At 36.3% G+C, this 13,288-nt stretch overlaps 1 protein-coding gene and 1 pseudogene across 4 annotated transcripts; one reads left to right on the top strand and one right to left on the bottom strand.

Annotated features, from left to right (window-relative positions):
* The first annotated feature begins 2,876 nt into the window (after positions 1 to 2,876).
* Positions 2,877 to 5,209, top strand: LOC116211877 (annotated as a pseudogene).
* Positions 5,210 to 5,368: 159 nt separating this feature from the next.
* LOC116211878 (protein PELOTA 1) lies at positions 5,369 to 10,457 on the bottom strand. Of its 4 annotated transcripts, none has more exons than XM_031546407.1 (16): positions 10,202 to 10,457; positions 9,982 to 10,064; positions 9,204 to 9,279; positions 8,433 to 8,507; positions 8,292 to 8,348; positions 8,147 to 8,192; positions 7,969 to 8,044; positions 7,803 to 7,878; positions 7,688 to 7,720; positions 7,536 to 7,604; positions 7,275 to 7,375; positions 7,096 to 7,168; positions 6,908 to 6,946; positions 6,375 to 6,469; positions 5,986 to 6,092; positions 5,369 to 5,637 (listed from the first exon to the last, which is right to left on the bottom strand). In XM_031546407.1, the coding sequence occupies exons 1-16, from the start codon at positions 10,250 to 10,252 to the stop codon at positions 5,564 to 5,566; spliced, it is 1,131 nt and encodes a 376-aa protein (XP_031402267.1). In that variant the 5' UTR covers positions 10,253 to 10,457; the 3' UTR covers positions 5,369 to 5,563. The 4 variants fall into 4 exon arrangements, with proteins under 4 accessions (XP_031402267.1, XP_031402269.1, XP_031402266.1 ...); XM_031546409.1 differs by having other exon boundaries at positions 7,275 to 7,381; positions 10,176 to 10,456; XM_031546406.1 differs by having other exon boundaries at positions 7,275 to 7,381; positions 10,202 to 10,455.
* Between the last annotated feature and the right edge of the window lie 2,831 nt (positions 10,458 to 13,288).

The following is a 13,288-nucleotide window of genomic DNA, read 5'->3' as shown; positions in this document are numbered from 1 at the left end:
TTAGTAAATTATTATTATTATTATTATTATTATTATTAGTGTTTTATCATGTGCATTTCACGGGTTCGTAGTATACTATTATCATTTTCATGGGAATCACTTAAATTTTTAACAACAATTTTCTTATTAATAAAAATAAAGGGTAAATTGCACCATATATCACAACCTTCACATGTTGTCTTAGTTTTATTCTAACGTTTTTTTGAGGTGTCCTAACATTAATGGTTTGGTGTCAAATCTATCCCACTGTAAATATTTCGTCCATTTTTTATAGAATTAATGACGAAATTCCCGATATAAGAGAAAAATTACACCATATATCTCAACTTTTTTGTTGTTTCTCTGTTGTATCCCAATCTTTAGATTTTTGCTCAATTCTATCCCAACCTTTTTGGTTTTTTTCTTAATTTTATCCCAATCTTTTCAGAATTTCTCAAATTTATCCCAACCTATAGGGATAATATTAAGAAAATAGTAAAAGATTAGGATAAAATTGAGAAAGCATCAAAAGGTTATAATAAAACTGAGAAATAAAAAAAATGGGATATATGGTGTAATTTTTCCCTTATATAGGGAATTTCGTTATCAATTCTGTCAAAAATGGACGGAACTTTTACAGCGGGATAAACTTGAAACCAAACCATTAACGTTAGGATATCTTAGAAAAAAAAATCGACGTTGGGATAAAATTAAGATAACATGTAGAGGTTGGGATACATGACCCTATTTTCCCAAAAATAAATGATTAATTTGAGGCCCAAAACAATAATCTTCAATAAAATTAGACTGAGTATAAATAACTCAAATAATAATTTCACAACTAATTGTTTTATTCAATATAAATTATATATCTATAGTCATTAATTTTATAATGGATATCTAGTATATAGGTTTAATATTTTACAATTTTGTTGTTGCTCCAAAACATTGTTTTGTAAACTTTTAATTTTCAAATGTTAGTCGTATTTTTTATTTTTATAAATCATAAGATCATAATATTAGTTATTTGTGATTAATTTTAAACTTTTCAAATGATCTTAATTTCATTAATTTAGAGCCTTGTGATAGTCTTTATTTTTAAAAAAAATTACATAAGTAATCAATTGATTGTTTCTTTTAATGTTCTATCTATTACAATTCACCGACTCACTATCATAAATTATATAATTTATTCAAATTTTTCTTTTAAGTCATTTAATTAATTAAGTATTATATTCATAATTTGAATAACATTAATTTAAATTTATTATGTTTATGAAATTATGCATTTTTTTTTATATAAACCAACTTTTATTTGAATTATATATATATATGTGTGCATATATTGATCTACATATTAGATTCTATCTAGAAACCATTTTCGACATTCTTGATCACTTCCTAATAATTTTGTAGATTATTAGTTCGAAGGAACTTACTGTAAAATATAATTTTGTAATTATATAAATGATTTCAAATTATATTTTATATCAATCTTTATTAGAAAAGATAGCAAATATCAAATATGATGACTAAAGTAATAGAAATATATAAACTTTTGTGAATCTTTTTTTCAAAATTTTACGGTAAACACAAGAAATTTTGAAGTAAATTATTTATAATTGAAGCAAAATGACAATTTTAAATCCCATTAAATATGACCCCACTAATTATTTGTGGGAGTCAATTTTACTTATATAATAATAATAATAATAATAATAATAATAATAATAATAATAATAATAATGTGGACTATTATTATTATGAATTAAATTCTAGAATATAAAACAAATTAGTGATCACCAAAGAAACTAAAGGGAAACCCACGTTTGCGAGAAATTGACTGAGATTGAAAATCAAATTCAAACAGAATTAGTAAATAAATTCATGCTCCCGAAGCTGAGTTAAGGATTCTGTTAGTTTCTGTCAAAGTAACTATTTTGCGCAACCCGTGGGTGTATGGTTAGGTAGATAGGACTTGATAATTTCAAATGCGAGATCACTCAATGGAGTTTTCTCCATAATTAACTTGTTAAGTTTTTTTTATTCTTTAAATAAGTATTTTTAATCAAGTATTTCATTGAATCCATCAACTGATTTATAATGACGTCATGAACATAAGATAATACTTACAAACCGAGGGTTATATACGCAGTTTTATCTAATTTTAATATCCAAGAAGCTGAGAAGAGAATGAATTTGTCGATGATACTTATTGGATAAATAATGAAGTTGTCATTCTTCTTGTCCTTGCATATTGTATTAACATACTGTGGCACCATGAAAGCACATGATTATATATAGTTCACTCTTTAACATGACTCCCATGCTTTCCGAGTAATTAGGGAGAAAAAAGAATGGCTTAGAAATGTATCGGTTGAAAATATTTTAGCTTGGCCTACTCCCACGCATATATCAAACGTTTCATCGAGATTTAGTTCCTCCATTGTTCATATATTGGGCTATTCCTCGAGTTTAGGAGTCGCATGGACTCAGGTTCGCATACATTTATTTTCATGATGCCGCTACGTACTCGAATCTTACATCTATTTCCAAAATAGTGTTCTGCTAGCATATATCATATGCAGGACATCTGATATCCGGACTGGCATTGGATGATCACGGCGAAAGGTCATTCCATCCTCCGGACAGTGCGGTCGGCACTCAGGATTTAGTCTCCAGGTCTACTCCGTAATAAGCACTGATAGACCAAGTAATGAAGGGTACAGGCACGTCAAGCTAGACCATTTTAATTACAAGCTCTTGGAGTCTCTGTTTGTCTGGGGAAGCCGTAGAGACTTAAATGAATGTATGGTAACACAAACAGCCGTTTAAACATTTTCTGAACAACCAAACGTCTCCTCAATCTTCCCTCTATATATTCACTTCACTCTTCTCAACTTTACAGAACTCCAAGCAAGTCATCTTGTAGTTCAAAAACATGGGCGGAGGAGGAGGCAAGACCGCCACTCCATCGAGCTCGAATGCGATGAAAATGAAGAACCCGAACACCCAGCCCTCCGATGGCGTTCTCGCTGTTGTTCCCCATCTCGAGCCTCGCCCCTTGGCTTCCCATCCCCTGATCGTTTCCTCCTACAATGACCGCATCAGGCCTATCCACAGGTCATGAAGGAGGCATCCAGCTCCCGACAATTGCGGTCGTCGGTGACCAATCGTCCAAAAAATCTAGTGTGCTCGAGTCGCTTGCTGGGATCAACCTTCCCCGGGGCCAAGGGATCTGCACCCGTGTCCCGCTCATCATCCGGCTCCAGAACCACCCCTGCCCTGACCCGGAACTTTACCTGGAGTTCAATGGGATGCTTGTCGAGACTGACTAGGATAATGTTACATTCGCTATCAGTTCTGCCACAGAGGAGATTGCTGGTCGCCAGAAGGGCATATCGAACCCTCCTTTGACTCTGATGGTTAAGAAAGACGGCGTCCCTGACCTCACCATGGTGGACTTGCCAGGGATCACGCGGGTCCCTGTACACGGGCAGCCAGAGAATATCTATAAGCAGATATCGGAGATGATCATGGAGTACATAAGGCCCGAGGAGAGCATAATCCTTAACGTGCTCTCAGCCACGGTGGATTTCTCCACCTGCGAGTCCATCAGGATGTCTCAGATGGTCGACAAGACTGGCCACAGGACCCTGGCAGTTGTGACAAAGGCGGACAAGGCTCCTGAAGGACTGCTCGAGAAGGTCACTGCCGATGATGTGAATATTGGGCTCGGTTACGTCTGCGTGAGGAACCAAATTGGGGATGAGACCTACAAGGAGGCGAGGATGGAGGAGGCAAAGCTGTCTGATACACATCCCCTGCTGTCGAAGATTGATAAGACGATTGTGGGGATTCCGGTTCTCTCTGAGAAGCTGATATGGATTCAAGCCACAATCGTGGCGAAGTGCCTGCCTGAGATTGTGAGGAAGATCAATGAGAAGCTGAGCAACAATGTTGCTGAGCTTGACAGGATGCCGAAGAATCTTTCGACTATTGCAGAGGCCATGACTGCTTTCATGCAGATTATGGGATCGGCTAACGATTCTCTGAAGAAGATTTTACTGAGAGGGGAGTACGACGGGTATCCAGACGATAAGCAAATGCACGGCACTGCAAGATTTGTCGAGATGCTGAACTGCTACGCTGATGAGCTTCATAGGAGCACTGAGAGCGACCCTAGAATGAAGTTCTTAATGGAGGAGATTGCAGTGTTAGAGGAATCCAAGGGGATTGGGCTCCCGAACTTCCTTCCGCGAATGGCTTTCCTAACCATTCTCCATAGGAAGGTGAATGGAATTTCTGGTGAGCCATTTAAGTTCATGGTCAAGCTGTGGGATTACATCGAAGTAGTGGTAATTACTGTTCTCATGAATCACTCAGAAATTTATCCCCCTCTGCAAGCAAGGATGAGGAGGGCTGCGCAAAACCTGATCACAAAGATGAAAGAGAGGGCAGTGAGTCGGGTGAGAGAGATCATCGAGATGGAGAAGTTCACTGGCTATACATGTGACCCAGAGTATATTTCCAAGTGGAACAAACTGATGGCAGAGGAGCCGAAGTTTCTGAAGGCTATCAATAATGAGGGTGACCTAAGGCCTTCCACTGTACATCTAGAAGGGATCGGATCGATTGAAATCGACCACCTGAGGCAATACAAGCAGCTTCTGCAGCAAGCTTATGATCTAAAGATGAGAATGACAGCTTACTGGAAGATTGTTTTGAGGAGGCTCGTGGACACACTGGCAATGTTCCTACATTTCAACGTCCAAGTTTTGGTGAACAGGGAGATGGAGATGGAGATGGAGATCGTGAATGATATCATCGGACCCCAGGGAGGTGGGCTCGCGAGGATGTTAGAGGAGTCCCCATCAGTGGGAGTTAAGCGTGAGAAGCTGAAGAGGAGCATCAAGCTCTTACAAAAGTCTGCTGACATTGTTGCCAAGATTATGGAGGATTGCTACCAATGCTCATCTCGACCAGTAGTTCTACAATTTCCCGTTGACATTTCGGAGTCAGTTCTTAGAGCTTTTCTTTAGTTTCCGTCTTGTGTCGGCCTCATTGTCATTTCGGTATCCGTTCATTGTGCTTTTCTTAAGTTCCCATCTTGTGCCCGTCTTGTGACGGCAAACTAGAGTTATGGTTCTATGTATCCTTCTATGTTCGCGTGTCATGTCGAACACGTGTTCCCGTGCGGTGTCTAATATATTGCTAACCGTGGTTATCAGTTGCTTTGGGCGGGCGTCTTTAGAAATTTCGCATATTCTGCACTGGTCTGCAAAAGCTAGCCTAAAACTTATGATATTCTATTCAAATCAGTGCTTCCATTTCACATATTGAATATTCTAATTCACTTGCAAAGATCATTAAATTCAAAGTTAAGTAATTGCGATGGGAAACATAATTCTCTATTCAAATTAACCATTAAAATTCAAATGTGGTTTGGTACAAATTTTCAGTTGCATAACTACTCTCAATACCACAATATAATACTTTTGCTTTATGATATTCAGGAGCAGAATTTTAACGACTCGTATTGGATGAACAAGCAAAATAATGATCTCTGAGCAGTAACTTTCCATCACATCTCTATATCTTCTAGGTCAGGCAGAGGGAACCGAAGTACCGCTGCAATTCCAGTCAACTGTGCTAATTCTGTTCAATAGAAAGAACAGTAGTGTGAGTACAAAAGAATGAAAATTTTGTAATTCAATCAGAACTGATAAACCGGAATTAGAAATCTCATTTTGCTTTGGACACTCGCTCATCATGCCAAACATGGTCCAAGTTGCTATGCTTGTATTTCTGTCCAAGTCCAAGTAGAACACTTATAGCTTGTTCGCATTGCGGATTATGAAGGTGAGGATTATGTAAGGTCAAAACACTCCATGACCCGCGATCCAAACAACCGGTTAGAGAACATTCAAAAACAGTTGATACATCACAAATTCTCTGTGTCTTTCTAATTTGAAAGATCCTCTCACAGAAAGAAAGGATACTTACGTTCCCCGGAGATATGCATGGATGAAAATATATGAGCTGTTCCTCCAGAGCCCTTGACCGATTCCACCAAATTAACATATTTCTTCCGTGTTTCTACATCTGCATTCCTGTGACAAATGCATGAAGAAATTAATGAGTTTAAATTACTCTCCCACCAGCATTAAGGTTTCACTTCATAAAGAGCATGCTTTGACATGATAAGGGAGTTATCTCATCCAATGCTTGACCGTTAGATCTAAACTGACTGCACAAGTTGGAATCATATATAGGGAACACATTTTCCATGTATTCACAGAGACATGATGGGGAACTCAAGATCCATTATGACATAATCCAGGAAACATGGAGGAATTCCCAATGAGCAGTTAATATAAGGGACAGAGACCAACCTGAAGAGATCATCAGTGATAAGGAGTGTTTGGATGGCTAATCTTTCATGGGCAACCTCAACGTGTTTTGGTCCATAGCATGCACGATCAGGATCCTACATAATATCATAAAATTCAGAACAGTAGGGACTATCAATTATAAAATCTACAATTCGTCTTATCCCAAACACCTGCCATCAATCGACATTGAGATTCGAGATCTTATCGATCAAAAGTTATGAGGCAGGCAGATGAACGAAATGTTCTTCAGGGGCATGTTTCTAGCCAGATTGCCAATTTAACATGGTTAGAAAGTTTATATTCACAACTCTTCTGCTTTTTGCTCAATATTTCATGTCATCCACCAATACCATGAACACATGTATCTCTCATCCACCAAATGTTTTCTATGAAGCAAAGGAAATACAAACAATTTTCTAGGAAGAAAGAAAATCATGGATCCATGGGCTTGTGGGGGTGTTCATGGGCCTGGGGAGAATAAAACTCCTCATTATTTTTAAAAAAAAAATTCATATTTTAAGGTAGAACCTGACATTTGAAAGCATGTCGAAGAAATCCTTCAAAGCTCGAACCTGAATTGAAGGGACAAAAATGATAACTAAGTTTACCACCAATAATAGAGCTAAGAAAATAGTACTAGAAAATGACTTCAACTTGAAAGAGCAATCAGAGAGGCAAAAATCAAGAGCTGATGTTCAAACATCTGATTTCTCATTTTTACCTCTTGTGCTGCTTTAGTATCTTTTATCATGTTCATAACATTTGGAGCATCCAAGACCTCCCTTAAACTATGCCTGTACGCACGATAGATGTCTCAGTTAGATATCAGAGAAGAATAACAAGTGAATGGATAGATATTGACATCAATATAAAGTATGACAAAAATCTCGAATACCATACTTGTATCCTGAACTAGTATGAACAAGAATTATCCGCGATTTATTCTCAATTATAGGTCTCAACTGTCTTCTTTCAGCCTCCAACAATAGGTGACGATGAAACTGATCCTACATCAAATGAAGAATTATATCAGTGCAAAACATTTTAACCTCGTATTACAGTTATTTTGTGAGTTGCTTTTGCAGGCAAAAAAGGTAATAACGGCTTCAAATTTTAAGGCAAGCTACTTATGAAAATAATAGAAAAGTTGAAGATCCAAACCTTTGTGAAGCCTGGACTAGCAATAACAGCGCATCGAACGACACTAAAGTCAATATGCTTCAAGAAAGCCTAAAGCCAATGAAGAAACATTAGCTAGTCATCCTATAAAATATAGTATCACCTGTTAGAAATTGGGAAGGCAGTGTGCTCACCTGTAGAACATTCTCAAAGAACTTATTCAGAGCCTGCAGAAGACATATTTACAGAGTAAAAACCCTTTCCATCATATCAAAGATAGTGAATCCGAGAAGAATAAAGACAAAGTACCGAATCATATCCTGCAATAGCAGGCCCATGCTTGCGCGGAATTGAAGTTTCTATGCGTGCACGAGTAGTTGTCATGCTGTTATAGTAGCAAGATCAATAAAAATAGGTAAAAAACCATAGCAAGAAAACAACTGAATCGGAAAGTGTCACAGCAATTCATGCATACCTTCTGCCAACTAGAAGGATATGTGCCAATCCTTCTTGCATCAAAACCACAGCGAGGTCAGCACTTGCACCAGGATCTGCAGATTTAACAGAAGAAAAAAAATAAAAAAACAGCTTAAGAGCAATATAATCTTATTAAGTAGAAATATAAGGCCAGAGAAGAAATTCCTATTACATACCGGATGCCTGATGGAGCACATCTAGAGCCAAAGAGTCCCAAACACCCTGCCATGAGTAACAACAAATAAAGAAATGAAGAAAAGTGGAAGATGCAGCTATAACTTTTTAAGAGTAAAGAAGAAAATGATAACAGAAGAAGCAAACCTTTCTCAATACAAAAGGGCGTTGGAGTTCTATCTCTAAAGTATGAAATGCACCTATCTGCAAGGAAACATTGATTATTATCTATTCACCACAAAAATGCGTCAGTAAAATAATAGCAAGCAATTTAATGGTTGTGCATACCTTAACATGTTCGTTCTCAAGCACATTTTTTCCACGTATACGCAGGACAGTTCCAACTTTGTCATAGTCAACAGCCTAAATTGAGCACAAGAAAGAAACAAATATCATGGTCAGACCACTGCACAGCTATGGCACAGTCATGGATGATTGGTAGCTTCACATATCTTTCCCCTAAAGGTAAAACTCAGTATGACTTCATAGAAGACGAGGTTCAAATGATATTCCTCTACCCTTTGTCTTCTCAAAAATAACAATAACCTTAAATTTCATCATAAAGAATATTGTCACATTTATACTGAAGGGTGTGTTTGGTTTTCAAAAAATTTTCAACTCAACTCCACTTATCTTCAATTCAACAACACAATCATTACTTTTTTCATTTTTAACCATTCAATTCAATTTTTAATATTAAATTCTCTCAACTATTCATTACTTTTTCACAATTCAACAACACAACCATTACTTAATCATTACTTTCTCTCAACTATTCATTACCTTTTCACACTTTTTCTCATAATTTAACAATACAATCATTACAAACCAATTAAAACCAAAACTCAACTCAACTCAACTCAAAAACCAAACACATTCTCACTTCTGCCAATGGATGACTCTTGCAAGCATGATATTCATTTTGTCAACTCAGATACATAGGACAAAGAAGACCACATGACGAGTAGCCAACTGATTTAAGAGTGAAAATCTTCTTGATATGAACAAACTCAACTCCTCCTCTAGAAGTTATCAGTGACAGCCACAACCCCAGCGTACCTCAACTTTTATTTCCAACTTCAACTTGACACGCTCTGCATCTCTTCCGCCAGAAGCAGCTTCTCTCAAAACTTTCCTGTATTGTAATCATAAAGTGTTACATTCAAGCATGCCCAACAAAAAAGCAGTCCAAATCAGCCTGCATTCATGTGAAAGCACTATAATGACCTTCCACGAGGCCAAGGAAGCCAGACCCAACTCTTCCCCAGCAACTCATTTATAGAATTCAATCAATTCTTTTATAGTGTATATATCTTCTAAAATAACAAATAACAAAACTTTAAAAAGCTAAATGATTGCAGTTAAGAGGTTTGGAGTGATGCAGCTGAATGAAAAGTACTGAAAATAATTGCTGGAAAATAATTACAATCTGCTAAGACGTTTGGGAAGCAGTCATCTCAAAATACTGGAAACAAGAATCAGTGGTGGATTGCTGATTTATTGTTAAGAAGCAGCAGCATCAGCTTCCATACTCAACTACAACAGAATCAGCTTCCATAATCGAGTTTGCAATCACCAAACTGAATTCCAACCCCAGTTCTATAATAGTTCAGCAAGCACTGGTTTTGCCCTCCGGAACAAAAATTATCAGACCCATCCTCCTGACGCGGTTTCAATCAATGGCTCTCTTTATCGTGGTTGGGACCAAAAAGGGGGACAAGGAGTGTAGTCTCTTTCTCATACATATCAACCGAATCATCCTCACCGATACCCGATGATCACAGTTTAATGGGTACCACTAACACAATTAGGCACAGTTGGTTTCGGCGCAGCGTACCTGACAGTAACCGCCATGACCGAGTCCCCGGGAGCAATCAAGTTATAAGCAAACCACAAATCATCTGAGTCCACCGGCACCATCTGCCCATATAGAAAGAACAACGTCCCATCAGAAGACAATTTCGCGTCAGGACGTCAATGCAAGCGCTAATTTTTCCTAATCGAAAATCTCAGAGCCAATAAGTAGTGTACAGCGGGAATTTGCTTCAGCTGCAAACCTTAACGCTGCCGGGTCCGTCTCGGACCAGGTCTCTCCTCACTATCTTCATGTCGGGTTCAGGGTTTTAAGTTCGCCGGAGGGCTGGGGAATTGCAGTTCTCGTCAACGCCTTCTTCTTATCTATGGTTTGATTTGATCGGAGGGGATTGGATTCTCTAATGAGCAAAAAGGAAGGAACGGAACTACTTCCCCATTGCCCGGTGCCCTCCGTTCCGTTTGTGGGACAAGCCAGAGAGAGAAGTCGGTGTCACTACGCTGACGGGGGACTGACGGTGTGGTCTTAAGTGGGCTTTTTAAGCCCATAGTAGTTTCTGCTTACAGCTCCTTTTGTTTTTTTTCCCCCTTGCTTCCTGTAAGTGATATCTACATCTATATATCGATATATATTTATATCTATATCTATACCTATACCTATATCATTAATATATCATAATGCCAAGTTATAGTGGGTCTGATTAAATAGTCTCAAAAATAGAAGTCGCCAGCCGAAAAAGGAGCCCGCAACCCCAATCTCTTCACAGATTAGAGGCAGGAGGCTCCCCTTCCGACTATCGACGCCCTAGTGGAGGTTGCTAGAGAAGTGGAATGCCTCCAGCGATCTCCACTCGAGGGCGTCGGCCGAAGGGTGCCACCCACCAATGTGTTGTACCCCTTACCCCTTGTTATAGGGCGCGGGAGGCCCTGATAACCTCCATCGGGGATTTAATGGTTGACGACAGAGCTTGTACTGTCCGATTGACCCTTATTGATTTTTTTCCTTCAATTTTTTTTCTAGTTTTTAAAATAAAAAAATAACAAATAACGCTTAATCATAAAAACGGGGTGACAACTATATTATTTAAAAAAAAAAAAGACGTACATTTATGTAGTTTTTCGAAACTATAAAGAGTATCACTAAAATTTATCCTTCTACATCCATACAATACTCTTGCTATTTGGATTCACTTAAATGATTTATATAAGTTAAAGTTTTTACGTGTCATTTTTTAACTAAAAATACTTTTTAGTGAGGTCATCAATTTGCGATTCGACATCTTTTCTATGTCTATTTCCTCGCATTAAAAAAAATCATAAAATTCAAATAACCTGCAAAGTCATTAGTTAGATTTATTTTATGTTTATAAATTCCTTTCTAGTCAATTTGAAAAATGTGGGCGGACTAGCTTAAAGGAATAAAAAATATTAGGGAAAATAACCTAAAAATTCAATTAGTTTCCTTTATTTACCCAATAAACTAACTTTTCAAATTTTAACTTAAAAAATTAAAATGTTTCCTTCCGTTTTCATGATCTACCAATCCGTTAGTTTTGGCCTTAACGTTGCCGATGTAGCCATTAAATACGCCTATGTGGCAAACGGCAACACACTTGGATAGTAGAAGATTTCTTTTAACATAAAAAAATCATATAGTTTGACATTTTTCTCCAATATACCAAAATATAAAAAAATTCACATATTTTTCATATGTTCCTAATATACCAAAACATGGATTCTAAGTTCATATTATGAAGTCATATTTATGTTGTTGGTTTGAATCTTGAAAAATATTGCCACATATATCCCAATATCTGCACTTTTTTTCAAATTTTATCCCAACATACGAAAATGACATGAGGCATCCCAACTTTTTGGGTGACGTCTTAAATCCATCCCACTGTCAACATTCCATCCATTTTGGTCAGAAAAACCTAACGTGGCATGTGACGGTGCTGACATGACAATATGTGGGTCACTCCTATGTTGGCTAACTTAAAGAGTTCATCGGGCCAACTTCGAGCTGACTGTTTTCATCGCTCGGGCAAATAATTTGTGAGGTCTTGGATACTATGGAAAGCACATATGTAAGACTATAGCTTAGAAGCAAGTTTCGAGTCAAAAAAACGAAGAAACAAGCTAAAAAACTATTTTCGAAATTCGATTTTCATCATGCAAAGTAGAAAATTTGCAAAATTATATTTCTCAAACCGTAAAACGAAATTATGAGCGGCCAATTACTATAGCTTCCTTGAGACATGAGGAATTTGATCACATAAATTTTTTGGACAAAAAATTATTCTAATGAGATTGGCCATTAATGAGAATCTATGGAAACTAATTGAATTTTTAGTCTATTTTCCTAAAATAATATATTAAAATATATTAATTAGTAAGGGATAAAGGAAAATGAATGGATCATTAATCCATGGGAGTCAGGAAAAAAATTATAACATGATTAGTTGTCCCGGTGATAAAATGTTAATCTCCGATCTTGTTGCACTTTGCAATATAGTTCTGACACAAAAGTCTATTTGGTTTCACAAAATTTTTTAACTCTACTTAACTTAACTCCACTTATCTTCAATTCAACAACACAATTGTTACTTTTTTTCTTCTTTTTTTTTCAATTTTTTAACCATTTAATTCAATTTTTTATCTCAACTATTCATTACTTATTTACAATTCAACAACACAATCATTACTTTTTTTTCAATTATTCTTTACTTTTTTCACAATTCAACAACACAATCATTACTTTTCCTCAACTATTCATTACTTTTTCACATTTTTTTCTGATAATTCAACAACATAATCATTATAAATCAATTAAAATCAAAGTTTAACCCTACTTAACTCTAAAACCAAACACAACCTTAGGATGATTTGTTTGGTTTTGGAGAAGGATTTTTTTTTCTGTTATAGGTTTTGGAGTAGAATTTTATTCCATTCTGCACCACCCATAGAGGACAAAATAAGTAATAGTAAATGAAAATATTTATTATTAAAAAATTATTTATAATAATAGTTATGGAAAAAAGTAAATATGAAAATTTACTATTAAATGTGAGAAAAAAAAACAAAAAATATATATATAAATGTAAAAGTATGTGAAGAATTTATTATTAAAAAATTAATTGTAATAATAGTTAGAAAAAAATATATGTGAGAATTTATTATTAAATGAAAAAAAAGTAAAAAAGTATTGATTATATTATTGAATTAATTAAAAATGAAGTGGAGTTGAGTATTCCAGCTCCAAAATCAAACGCACCTAAATGACTAGACTCGCACTTTATTTCGTAGGCATAGTTTTCAAAGGCAAAACAGGA

The sequence above is a fragment of the Punica granatum genome, chromosome 6 (assembly GCF_007655135.1).
Source record: "Punica granatum isolate Tunisia-2019 chromosome 6, ASM765513v2, whole genome shotgun sequence".
Lineage (NCBI taxonomy): Eukaryota > Viridiplantae > Streptophyta > Magnoliopsida > Myrtales > Lythraceae > Punica > Punica granatum.
This window is presented reverse-complemented; position numbering and strand designations above follow the sequence as displayed.